Source organism: Hippichthys cyanospilos, chromosome 9 (genome assembly GCF_059441005.1).
Source record: "Hippichthys cyanospilos isolate Australia breed blue-spotted pipefish chromosome 9, RoL_Hcya_1.0, whole genome shotgun sequence".
Taxonomy (NCBI): Eukaryota; Metazoa; Chordata; class Actinopteri; order Syngnathiformes; family Syngnathidae; genus Hippichthys; species Hippichthys cyanospilos.
This window is the reverse complement of record NC_142377.1, coordinates 21768316-21782551: the sequence shown is the minus strand read 5'-3', so window position 1 is coordinate 21782551 and position 14236 is coordinate 21768316. Positions and strand designations below refer to the sequence as shown.

Genomic DNA, 14236 nt, shown 5'->3' with positions numbered 1-14236 from the left:
TAACCTGTCTGGATTCCTATTGTTTGTTGAAATGGTTGTATTTTTCTTTTGTTTTGTAATGATATTCAAATATGACTTTATTTATGTATTATTATTATTTTTAAGAACATTGCGTTAGCTTGGCAAATCAAAGGTTAAGTTTAAATCATGGGTTAAGTTTAAAGTTGTAGTTTTGAGGCTAAAATTAAGGTGTCCAGTCAGCCTTTTAAAAGCAAGCTTAAGTTTCAAAAATAGGGTTTGAAACTATGGATTTAAGACTTAGGCTTTGAAAGCAGGGCTTTAAAATCAGATGTGGGTTTGGAATTTGTGCTTCGTGTCAAGTTAGGGTTTTACAATAAAGTTTCAATCCAGACTTGGTTTCAAGCCAGAAGTTCAGCGTTTTGGATTTCAATGAATGATTTCAAGCCCAGGTAACAATTTCAACAGAGTGAAGGAAAAAAAAAAAACATTGCTGTTCTGGGTCTTGGTTCTAAAGTTTATTGTTATTGTAATACGCCCATACAATGACAGTCACCAATTGCTACATCCACTCATAGGCGGAGTGCACAGATGTTCCAGTGGAGGTTTTGCCATCAGTGTCATCTTTCGTTGTGAATGCGCATTGTGCAGGAAGACTCTTTAAAAGGGCTGTGAACAGAAAGCAACCCCTGAAGATGCATGCTGGCCAAGCAGGGGACTGTGAATTATTCACACAAACAGCGTGTCGCACTGAGAGCCGCCTCACAGGCGAGCCACCACTTCTGTGTTTTGACGACTCCATCGCTTCACATCACTTCAAAAGGGTCTACAGCCAACAAGTCTTAGATCAATCCTGATTGCAAGTTTAATAGTTAAATACGTAGCTTTCTCTGTCTCTGTTTTAAAGCCTAGTTTAGAGTTTCAGACGGCACATATATATATATATATATATATATATATATATATATCTTTTTTGCTGGTCCATTTGTCATGGGCGCACCACCCTCCCAATCCGTAATCTGAATCTTCGGTCCGTCATACAACTTGCCGTCTTTATCCCCCTCAGTCGCTCATTTCTGTCGTCACCTCCACCCAAAAAAATTCTCCCCAAAACTGTATAAAACTCTTTTGTTCTGATGAATGTCTCTAAAAATAATAAAAAAAATATTTTTTTGTTTGTCGTTGTTCACTGGTAAATATTTTTTAAAACTTCCTTCCTTGTGTGTGTTTCAGCATGCCCGTCTGGATTTTTCAAGCCAACGCAGGGCGACGAGTCGTGCAAGCAGTGTCCCATTAACAGCCGCACCACCAGCGAGGGAGCCATAAACTGCATCTGCCGCAATAGCTACTACCGCACCGACTCAGATCCATTGCAGATGCCCTGCACGAGTATGTACTAACTACATTGTTTCACTGTTAAATCAATAGCAGTTTATCAACTGCTGTGCCACTGTACCAGAGTGTATTTTTTAGTGTCATATTTTTATCCGTCTATCAGAAATCCCCGCAAGATTACGGAAATATACAGGTTGGAGGACAATTATGGGTTGTTACAATACAGCTACGGGATGTGGAAGAAAATTGAGAAACTAAGATACTATATAAATCATATGGAACAACACTTGTGATGCACTTTCAGCTGTTTATTGAATTCTGAGAAGAGGAAAAACATGAACACAATGAACGCACACATGCAGTGGCTGCTGTTGACCACAGGCCAGTAAAAACGGAAGTGTTGGACACATCGTACGCAGCTTCTTTCAAAAACGTGGCTATCACATGTTTTGAGTTGATTGTGCCTTCCTATAACACACGAGGGCAGGCCGTCCTGCATCAGACATCAGGATCAGAGGTTACCTTGCCGCGTTGAGAGCGGGGTCCACTGTGGCTCTTGTCATGCCAATGAAGCTGCTTGGGCTTTGAATGTGAATTTGAAGCTGAGAGGAAAGAACGCAGGGATGACAGCAGAGGTCGATGGCTGGGGGGGGAATGGGTCCAGCTAAAACAAAAGCGAGGACAAGAAGAAAAAAAAACCATCCCCTTTCATCATTTCGGTAGCGTTGTGTTTCCTTCGCTCCCTTCTGCGTGCGCTGAAAGAGCAAGATGATGGCGCCCCCAACAAAGGGGATTTGCATAAGCCCGGCACTGGGAATCAAGCAGCTGTTGTGAGCAGGAGAGAGCTGCAGCATCACATCACGCGCATTTTGCACAGCGCAACCCTCGGCGTGATTAAAGTGGGGCCCACCAATGCCACCCGTCTCAAGTTAATGGGGGTATTAGTCAATGATGCGTACACTTTCTTACTGTGCTCTATAACTGGAGGCATTCAAATTTCGTATGAACGCATGTGGAATTATGCGCTGAACGAAAACAATGGCGAAATAATGCAAGCCTGTCTTTTTTTTCACCCTCGGTTTGGATGACTGCGTTGCGCATTCTTGGCATTCTCTCAATGAGCTTCAAGAGATGGTCACCTAAAATAGTATTCAATTCACCGCTGTGCCTTATCAGACTTATTTAGTGTAATTTCTTGCTCAATCAATGGAGTTGCCACCATCGACTGTGTTGTGCAGAAGTCAGGTAAACACATAACTGATTCATAATAGCGGAGCGATCAACTCGTGAGTGGCCATCTTTACTTTAGGGAACAAATGAATGAATGAGAGGGTGTGTCCAAACATTTGACTTGTACTAGATGTATTTGGGCTGTCCAAGTTAAAACATTCACGTTGAGATCAATTTCAGTTTCATAAAGAGTTCAAAATTACTCTGTTACCTCAGTTCTATTTGCTTCCTGCAGCAGCTGGAATATTCCAAGTTTGACAGACAAAGGCGTTTACTTAGTTTTATTTTGAAAACCATGCTCAATGACTCATTGTAAGAATAAGAAATGTGCAAATCCAATTTCGAACACCATACCAGTAGTACATCTTTGGCATACCACCTCAGAGCAAAACACCCGGCCTTTTTGTGTGGAGTTTGCGTGTTCTCCCTGTGCCTTTGTGGGTTTTCTCTGGGTACCCTGGTTTCCTCCCACAGAGCAGGGGGGCTTCCATTCAAAGCCGGAGGTATGTTAATTACCAGCACCTTAATTAATTTGAATAAGAAACAACCGATTCAGGTCTGTGGGGGAAGTCCAAACATTTACTTCATTTGCCGTCATCCAGACGGTGCACATGCCGGAAAAAAAAGAGAATTGTGTATTTGTCTGGCCAGTTTGCCAGTCATCGTGTGGGCGGGGACCCCAAACAAGCTGGTGTTTCATCCACTTTGGTGACTCTTCGTGATGCTTCTTCATGGGAAAAGTCCTAAGAAAACACTTCAATGTGGGCACCGGCTCGGAAAATCGGATCCAGCGAGTGAGAATCCTGAGGGAGGATTTGCAGCCCGGGCCTTGGAGAACTGAGATATTGATCAAATCCGTGCACTGCTGTGACCAAGAAATGTTCTGCTATTTTGGGGGTTATTTGCAAGAGTTTTTTAAATCCATCCAAGATTAACTTTAGATGGAGAGGACCAAGAGGCCAATCAACAGCCAATCGAAAACACAGAATAGACAGAAAAAACATACAGAGTACTGTTCACAAAAATTGACAAACCGTATAAGGTATTGCGGGGGGAAAAAACAGTTCTTGTGTTATTTCTGTACTCTCACTGACTCTAGAATCTCTTGCATCCTCCAGCGGTCCCTTCAGCCCCTCAAAACGTCATTTCCAGCGTGAACGAAACTTCGGTCATGTTGGAGTGGATGAGCCCTCGGGATTCGGGCGGTCGCGAGGACGTGGTCTTCAACATCATCTGCAAAAGCTGCGGCGGCGGTCGCGGGGGCTGCACGCGTTGCGGCGACAATGTTCAGTTCCTGCCGCGCCAACTGGGTCTGACCGAGCCGCGGGTGTACATCAGTGAACTGCTGGCCCACACGCAGTACACCTTTGAAGTGCAGGCGGTCAACGGGGTGTCGGACCAGAGCCCCTACTCACCGCAATACGCCTCGGTCAACATCACTACCAACCAGGCTGGTAAGTAGTCGGTATAACATCCCTGAAGCAAAAGGTGAAAAACGTTTTTTCATAAATGTTTTTTTTTATAGAAGTAAAAAGAACCCCTTTAAAATATTGGGCCATTGTCGCCATTGAGAATTAGAGCATTTGTTTGCCGCAGTTATTACACCGAATGCAACGCTTAGTCGACAGGTGTCAAATCCAGGCCAAGGGCCAGATTTGGCCCTCAATATCATCAAATCACGTGCATCAACTTTCATGTCTGAGCCTGTCCCAAATATGAACAGAAACATTGTTTTACTACCGAATTCTAACGAATAACCGTTTAATGAAATATTATTGTTGACGTGCAATTTCAAATGTTGTACATGAATTTATTGTTCATATGCAATGTGTATGATAGGGTGTTTTAACATTTAAGCGGGCCTCTGAGGGAAACCACAGTCTTGCCCATGACAACAAATTACTTGACACACCTGCCTGCTGTAAAGTATACTTAAAATATCTGACATGTGCTGTACTTTAGACGAAAGTAATTCTCACATTTAAAATGTTAAGAATTTAGATTATTTTCATTTTTATTCATTAATACCTTTTTAGATTTTGTTTTCATATTCATTTTATTATTTATGTTGTACTTTAGCTAAAGATATGCATGTTAGCTAATGGGCAACGTTAGCTAGCGCAAGTTATCCTGGCCATCCTTTGTACCGGATACCTAAATCAAATCAATGAGAAGTTAAAGAACAACTATATTTTGACTTGACCGGATTTATATAAATGAAATCAACCTGGCTTTTAGCCCTTCTTTACTTTGAACGAGGCTGTTTTCGAATACTGACATTTCTGCCGTATTTGAAGACGCAAAAAGACGGTCTTCAATGTGCAGGAATCCCGTGCGTAACATTATCGTCACAATCGTCGTCATTTTGATTGGGATCTGTTGCTGGAGATGTTAGGTGAGCAGCAGAGTCGGCAGCAGGTGCTTTCACGTCGTCAGGGAGTAAATCGCATGTCTCGCACTGGACTTGCGGCGCTTTTCTCTTGCTTTGTGCTCCGCGGTTCAGGCATTAAGTCAGTGAAAAATATCTTGTCATTTTATTTTGCTGTAATCAAGGTGCTGAAATACATTGTAGTACAAATTGGAAAAAAAGTCAAAAACCCATTTGTACTCTTTCACAAGGCTGCTGGTAAGTGAACACCATTAGGCTTCCACTTAGCACTCCATAAGCACAAAATGTAGAGTGCACACACAAGGATTGTATGCTGATGTATGCAGATGAGTGGCTCAGAGTGTGCTGTCAATGACTAGGCAGACAGAATCAGGCTGCTCCTTACACTTCAACCTCATGGCCAGGATTTGCAAAGTGTAGCCCGTCCTACGCCATTCAGCGCTGATTGCAGCTCGCCCAGCCACTCCGCGTTATTTTAAACGATATAAAACACTGCCTTCGCCTCAGTGTTTATGGGCGAGTGTTCCGGTAAGGGGGAAAAAGGGTTTCCTCGCGGTGCGATCTGCCTTTTAGGCTGAAGTGACGCTGCATGATTTTTTTTTAGTTTTTCGGCCCCCGATATGGACATGTGTCGAGCATTAAAGTATATAGTGGGAAAGAAAAGAATGGATTTGGATATCTCGGAATGGAATCAAGCTTGTTCCAACGTTGGATACAAATCTGACGTCTATGGTACATCTACCCCCCTGCTTCCAGATTTGGATAGCAGTACAATTGTTGGTGTTGAAGAAGTACGTTAAAGGGACAGTGTGTAAGATTGTCATTAAAAAAGAATACATTAAATGATTGTAAATTTCAAAAAAATGCAAATGAATTTGTTCTTAAAGACCAACAGCATATTTTAAAAATACTCATAGGTCTAGTCATCATGAAATTCTCTGGGGGCGGCCATGTTTGTTATAGCTATGGACAATGGTAATTGCAGCACCTGCAACACCCCTGCTGTCCGTACTGAAATGGGGCCTAAAAAAAACAGGTAAAGCTTACTTTATCACTTCATTCCCCATCTCAATATTGATCCACATATAAGGCGCACCTGATTATAAGGTGCACCATCAGTGCACCATCATTGTTTAAAAAATGTTTAGGTGCGCCTTATAGCGAAGAAAATACGGTAGTTGTAAACTGCTCAGGTGGGGTTTCAATAACTGAATTTGTTTTTTGTTACTTTTGTTTTTTTTTTCCCCTATTAAATGCTGGGCTGAGTCCGTAATCCTACATTTTAAATCAGTTTTGATAAGAGTTATTTAACCGTTAATGTTTGTATCTTTTATCTATTATTTTTTAGACCCGTACATTCATTGTCTTTAGTTGACACCTGCCATTAAATCTTCTACTCTTGTGAGTTGCTTGATGTGTTCCTTAACTGTAGGCAGTTGGTATGTACTTGGCAAAATTTTTGATACAGCTCTTAAATCAGAATGAAGCACTTGTAGCTACGCTGATGGTGTCCAGTCTGACTTTAATAGAGGCCGCGTGGAATCAGCTCTCACTCAGGAACTGAATGTGAGTGTGAATGGTTGTCTGTCTCTATATTTGTTCTGTGATTGACTGGCAACCAGTCCAGCGTGTCAGCCTTTTGGCCAAAGTCTGCTGGGAGCAGCTCCAGCTTCCTGCAACCCTTAGCAGCATAAGTAGTTTCAAGAATGGATAGAGTGTAAATCCAGCCTCTATCTCAACGGCTTTATCAAGAGACGCCTCCAAATCTCTCCCAATCTCCTCCGCAAACATTTGAGCTTTGCATGTTTTAGTCCTTGCGCTTGAAGTCTTGTCCTCCCCTACAGATTCCAGGGAGGCTAACGGATTGATTTGCTCTTTAATTGTCTCGATCAAGTGCATCACGTGCCATTGCAAGCCGTCGTGCCGAGCCAACAGGCCTTTTTCTTTTTTTATTTCGTCTCCCCACAGCGTCATGTGCCCGCGATGTCTCATCTTTCAACCCCCTCACCCAACCGCGCTGCATGTTGTTGTATGACTGAGGCACCTAATGCTACTCAGCTTTTATTGCATTTGTCTAAACACGCAGTCCTTCTCATTTACTGTGCGGCGGAAGCCTTTTAGATGTTCCTCTCAAATTGAGCCTCTGTAGAAAAACGTTAGTGTTTACTGATATCCGTTTGCCTTACAGGTCCATAAAGTAGCCATTACAATGCGGAGATTCCAAGATGGAGGCCTTTTACTCAAATGGCAGCCTCTTTTTATTGTCTTTTTTTATTTAAGTCACTGGCGCGGTGGATTAATGAGGGCCCGTGAGTGCAGTTAAGCGTTGTAACGAGGCCCCCGCCCTGCCCCCTTTTTCTCTCGCCGGACCACAATAAGTCTGCTGCCCCGGCCCTCGGCTTCCCCGCTTCCCACTGCCGAGGAGCCCTTGCGGAAGTCGGGGGCTCTGCGCCCTCTCCGCTCAAGTGCCCGTCACTTTAGATTATGCGGCGGGAGCGGCCTTCGCGGGGAGCTGTGAAAAGAAACTCCCGCCTCTGTTTTACCGCCACCAAACCTCACCCCTACCCCCGAACCCCCCGTCGGTGACACTGCAGAACTAGGCTCACCCGCGGGACTGTGGTGCTACGCTACAAGGACGGGGGTCACGCAGACCAGGAGCCTATAATTGCATCTGGTTTGTGAGGCTTGGAGGTTACATAAACATCATGTCATTCCTAATTACCGCGGGCAGTTCTGGCTGTTCACACTGGCAGCAATCGCCTGCACAGGCAGCAGGAAAGCAGTACAGTCAACCCCCAGTGTTGTTCATTCTTCATGTACTCCATTATATCAACAGTCATAAGAGAAACGAAGAAGCTGGAGTGAATTATTTGGAGTGAATGAAGGTTATATTTTGTAAAACTGAAACCATGCAATAATATATCGTACAATTATAACGCACCGTTATTCACGATACAAGCAAATAAACTCAACGTTTGTACAATGTGGTAACAAACAGTCAAGAAAATCAAAACACAACTCACGAGCAACACTAATATTAAGTGGAATTTACAAAAACACTGGGTCGCTGTTGAGTGGCTGTAAACTGGAAAACTAGTGTGTTTTTCATCTGATTCCATCACTGCCCAGTGCCCACTAGATAATTAAATCATGAATACAACTTGGAATGAACCGAAATTAGATTAATGACTCAAAAACGAGGGCGGCTAAACAACACAAACACGAGGCAACTCTTACAGGCCATTACGAGTTCATTATATCGGGTTCGGCCCATTCAGCACCATACCAGTTGATCCACGGACCGGTACTGGGTTACCGGCGGTTGAGCAACGCTGCTGTAGGGTGTAAATAAAGCGCTAAGTAAGTATTAACCATGTACCATTTATGTCAAATTAAATGTATAGTCTGGAAAGTATGTCATGGTATTAAATTACACAACCAAACAGGATTCATTCGTGGGCAGTTTCAGCGATTGGTAATTGTAGGAACGGATCTAGGATCGCATTGCAGATGTAGAGTCCGGTGAGTATTCCCCTCCGCTGTTTGTGAATGCATAAAAACAACAAATATGTCAAATGGAAGTAAGCAGCTAAAATGTATGTGCGTCGTCCACTGCTAAAGAGGCCAGCGCCGGCATTTCGCCTTGGCAAGCAAATCAAAGACACTGTTAGCTCCAGGCTTCATCCTCCCGCTCCTGAAAGGTTCCAAATAAAAATTTATCTTGAACCGTGTGGGGCCTAATTACACATTTAACGTCAAAGGATGGATGGTGTTCATTTATGAAAGCACTGCTAATTCTGCGGCACGGGCTCCAAGCATATTAGTAGCGATGAGTCACGTCTTAACTTCACTCGGTTTGTACACCAAAGTGATGGTCTTTGCATACTATTAAATGAAAAGTCTGGATTTGGTGCCAGAGGGTGAAAATGTACCCAGGCCTACGAGGTGTTATGAAAGCCACTTTCAGTTTGGAAATCGTATCCTCTATTTTACATTAGAAAACAAATCTCACTGCACACAACCGTAGTACCTTCTTTGTCATCAGCGTTACAGAGCTGCAGAATAGTAGAACAGTATATAATGTGAATAATTCTGCCCTCATACAAAGAGGATGAATTTAGCATAGTCGGCGAAAGATTCCATGGGTTTGTTTAAGGAATCACCAATTAGAGGTGGTGGAATTGACTGCGTACTGAGTGACTTGATGGTTTCCTAAACTGGCCAATGGTGCAAGAGAATCGCATTAGTCACTGGGCACTGAGGGTGCAATCAGACGCAGCGGTGTATGCATATGGTCCGAGGGAAGAGCTATGGCTTAATTACGGCGCCATTGGCCGAGATGTGCTGAAGAAGGACTTCCGTGGGGACTGCTGGTGTGAAAAGCACTGAGGCACAGCCAGATGGGACTGCCATGATAAATCAATGCATCGGAGCAATCAACGTCGTCTTTGAAAGAGATGTATTGGGGATATTTTTTCAATACTAATACTGATGGACCAAAAAAATTCCTATTTTAGGTCCAAAATGTGAAAATATCACTTTAGTGATTTCGAATGAACTGCTTAAAAATTGTGACCTTAGTACAGATTGCTCCTGTGGGCTGCCCTTTTTTTGTGGGATCCTGGAATTCAGAATTCTGACACCCCCCAAATCTTGTAAAAACCAAGGTGAAGTTGCCTTATAGAAAGAAATGAAGGTAGATTAAAAACATCTATATTGTGGCATACAAACATTATGCATTTTGTGTGCATGATAAAGTAAAGTCATAGGAAGAAATAAAAAATCACAGTGGGCCTGGCATGCTTCCATTTTTCTGAGGGTTTGATTTGATTTAGATCCTAGAGGATAGGCACCTCTTGCCAAGGTTGGAGCTTTGCACATTTTGTTATTTTCTCAATTAGCTTCATGATATAGATGATGCTTCACAACCTGCTATAATTCAATTGACAGTGTGCATTTTCCCCCCATAAAGCAAGCGGTCCAATGTATTCCCATACAAGCCATTCAAAAGTCAATTTTTCATCGTGTTTTCACTTGAAATGCAGCGGTGTGCGTGGCGCATATGAATGAACTACTGTACAGTTGTGTATAGCGCCCTGAAATTGTGGTTGGAACATGCCGAGCCTGCGTTGTATTCACAAGAGTCAGCGACGTGTACGGGGACTCTGAGGGGCGCACGTAGTGGCAAAATGAGGCGCGGAGGAGGAGGACGCATATGGTCCCTGCCAGCGAGGGTCAGACGGGAGGGCTCGGCGTTAGACCTCCTCGGAGGCCTTTCTCAATGTTCACTGAGCTGTGGACGGCGGAAAATAATATATACCGTGCCGCAGAGCATTTTTGCTTCAAGCGGATGGATGGATGGATGGATAGACGGACGGACGGACAATCAGACGAATGAGCATCCTGCAAGGTGACTTAAATAATCCATGCATTCTACTCGATGAATTTATCTTCCCAGAGGTAAATCGTCTCATGGATCATCAAATGTTAACTAATTGATCGTGTTTATGAATCATTTACAAGTCACGTGGGCTTTTTTTCCCTCATCTATCAGCATACGTCGTAACATGCAGGGAAAAGAGTGCGCTCATTGCCCGTGCATAAATCTGGGTTAAAAGGCCCCGGTCTCTTGGCCCAGTGGACTGTAAGAAGGGAACGTAATTTGATTATACAAATAATTGTTGAGTGCACAAGCGGTACACTTTCAATGACGGTGTAATCGATCAGACTTTAATGCAGCCATTTATTCGCTTCGGCCAGGAGCAAGCATGTCGATAATTAAAAACAAAACCAGCCAATGGATTGATTGTTTTTTTTTTTTTTTTTCAAGGATATGGTCCACCCCTTCTTCCAGAATTGCACTGGTGCACATTTTGCTGACGTTTGACTTTGTTAGCCGGTGGCTGATATTTTGGCTCACAAGGGGGCGGCGACGTGCATAAGGGAGTTGTTAATAATTCAACATTTTCTATTTTCGACGGTACATTTACAAGAGATGTTTTGGAGCTGTGCGTTTCTCAGGTGATGTCAAGCCACCGCTGCTTTAAATATTTACCAACAGCAAATATTTTGAGGGGGAATAGACACAGAATAATATCACTTTCACTTTCAGTCAGCATTATACAACAAGGTTAAAACTGTCTTACCCTGTCTGCAATTGTTATTTTCTCCACTTAATGTCATCATTATAATTTAGCTGCATTCATGTTTTGATAATGACAAAAAAGATGGAGCGGCACTGATACCTCAACACTGCTGGAAGATGAAGCATAATTGCCCATATTGATCGTTTAACCTGTAATTATACCGCACGCTATGATACTAAAACACCTAAATATTAGTTTAAACTTGTCTTATATGTTGTACATGCACATGCAAAGAAGACTTTCTCTACGTTCAACACATGCGAAAATGAGGTCCTCCCGACAATGTACCGTCTTTTCTGCACTATAAGGTGCACCCAAAAGCCTTATTTTTTTTTTAAAAGCTGATGCTGCGCCTTATATTCTGGTGCGCCTTATATATGGATCAATATTGAGATTGGGATCCGTAGACTGGGAATGAAGTATAAAGTAGGCTTTACCTGTTTTGTTTGTGTGTTTACAGTTGAACAAGGTTGCTCATATTGAGATTGAGTTACTGTGCTTTTGTGAGTTTTGAGTTATTATTGTTATTACTTTGAGTATTACTATATTGTGATTGAAAAAGTTTTAAAATATGTCGTTAATTGAGGGTGCGCCTTATATATGTAAAAAGTTTGAAAATATGGCATTAATTGAAGGTGCGCCTTATAATCTGGTGCGCCTTATAGTGCGGAGAATACTGCATATTACTTCAACACAGTATCTCTATGGCCCTTTATTTTTTTCCTAATAGTCAAGATTTTGACATCATCACCATCTGGCATATTTCGAGCATTATAGAAAAATATACAAACTGCAGCTCGGTGAGTTTTTCAATAAACTGCTGAAGATCCGCAGGGAGGAAATGAAGGCTAAAAGGTGGAGTCTTGGAGAAAATATGTAAATAGGGCCATGTTTTCTTTAAATGGATATGATAGAATTGGTAAAGTGAACTCATACTTAGCACATCTGAATGACAAACGGGCAAACCCCCGTTTTACATTTGCATTGAACATAAACATTCCAAAATGGTTGTAAAATATTTGTGCATGCGTGTGATCAAATGTTTTGTTTTGGGGTAAGGAAAAAACAACCAATCCATATGGTTTCTTTCTAATGTTTGTTGACATGCTTCCTGTGGGTTTAGCAGGATTTTCTCTCGGCAGACGACAGCGTTGCCTCAAAGCATCTCTTTAAACTGTTGACTTTCCTTCCGCAGCCGTGTGATCCAAAACCATCCTTCCACAAAGCTTTGACAGACAGCTCCAATATTTAAAGCATTCAACCCAGAGTTTAAAGGCCATAGCAAATCCGTAAATATTTGCCAAATACGTTTTTTCTTTTACGGAATAATACTGTCAGCTTGAATTGTTTCTGCCTGACTTGTTTTGTCCCAGATCTTATACTCTGAAGGAACTTATTTTTGTCAAAGAGCGTTGCGTGTTTTTAGAATATTTTAGTGTTTTTTAAGTGTATTTCAACACCCAGGACCGTGGTCTGGGAAAATGCGGATGTACTGTAGATGTCCAGTTTGAAAAGGCCTTGTTTTCATTACTACTCCTCAAACGCTTGCAATTTAAAAGGGGAGCAGCATCAGACTCACTGAAAACTACAAAACCTGATTCAAGATTCAAGACTTAAAGTATTTATTATCGTGTGCACAGTGTAGAAACAGGTTTCTCCCCATGATGAATATTTTCATGATCTAATGAACGACTTGACTTTATGCATCTTTGACGTGAAAAGAAGGTTAGGGCCGCTCTGGATTATTCATCAGGGTGAGGAAATTGAAAAACACTAACCAGTGTCAGTCCAAACACTTGAAATTGGCATCCATCCATTTATTCATTTTTTGTGGGAGGAAACCGAAGGCATGGGGACAACATCCAAACTCCACACTGGTAGGCTGGAGCTGAAATCAAACCTGGGACCTCTATAATGTGAGGTGGACATGTTAACCAGTCCCAATTCGGCCCAGACATTGGATTTTTTTTATTTTTTTTTTAATGGATAGCATTGAAAGGGGCAACTAAGCATTTATGAGCTAAACAACAAAATAATAATTTTTCTTTGCTTTGTGTTTGGTGATTTTCTACGCGCCACACACATACAGTTTATTGCATGAACCAGTCACACTACAATAAAAAAGATTCCTCTGTGCGGGTTGAGGGGAGGCTTACTTGAATAAGATTAAAACATAGTTTCAGCAAGATAGCAAATACGGCACAATGTGTTGTACATTAAAAATATGAAGTTCAAAATGGGACACTCCATTGTTTTGTAAGCAGTGGTTGTGCATGTGTTCTTTGTGAAATGCTACAGAAACTGAAATGGTACATCTCCAGATATACCATTTTCACAGACGTTCAGTCCGAAAACGTTTTCAGTCCAAGACCGCAAACGAAGCTATATCAGCATTGTCTTATCTGGCTTGTAAATGTATCTTCTTGGCCTGCCAAACATCTGCAAGCTCACCAATACATTTCCAGGGACCATAAAATGCTCATTTAAAAATGGGCTTATAAGTTTAAGTGGGATGGTGGTAGTCCATCTTTTCCCCGCAGATGGTTTGAAGCTTGATCGAGTCGAAGCTCACTTTGGAAAATTGCTGTAGATGTAAAACCCTCAATATTTTGCAGCTGTGGAACAGGGGCGCGGTGCCAGAGAGCTACACGTACATGCAAATACGGACTTCGCCGCTAAAGAGCTCCCGATGCAGCGCTCGTAAACGATGGCGGCCCGAGAGAGAGGCGGCAGCAGAGCCCCAAGCGACAGCTGTTTTGGGACCCTTTGGACCAGAATGCATTTTAGGCAAACGTGTTTTTACCATGTAAAGGAAAAGGGATTTATGGGCTCTTGTCCTGTTCTCTTTACCTCCCCACAGTTCCAAACTAAATCACAGCAGAGAGGGGTGCTGTGTGACTTGTAATCAAGTAGGAGCCACATGTTTGCACTTTGCAGATGTTGCGACGTGCGAAGAAAGCTAATTAAAGGTCCCGAACACAGCCGTCCCCAAACATTTTTGCACCATGACCAGTTTAGCGTACAATGTTATTTTGAAGGACCAGTATAAAGACGGATAAAACCAAATGATCAAAAATTCAGCTCAACGTTACCCTGAGAGGCCAAGTAATTGTGCCCACTTCAAGTCTAGTGCCAAGCGTGCGTTTCACTGTGTTCAAGGATTGAGTTTCCAGATTCG

General features: G+C 42.4%; 1 protein-coding gene across 4 annotated transcripts in view; it reads left to right on the top strand.

Moving 5' to 3' along the window:
• The window catches only part of ephb2b (eph receptor B2b), a 130615-nt gene that overhangs the window by 95074 nt on the left and 21305 nt on the right, over positions 1-14236 (top strand). For all 4 annotated transcript variants that reach the window (XM_088422757.1, XM_088422754.1, XM_088422756.1 and 1 more), the window contains exons 4-5: positions 1192-1347; positions 3642-3977. In XM_088422757.1, the coding sequence (XP_088278883.1) occupies positions 1192-1347; positions 3642-3977 (492 nt within the window). The remainder of the gene's footprint in view (positions 1-1191; positions 1348-3641; positions 3978-14236) is intronic.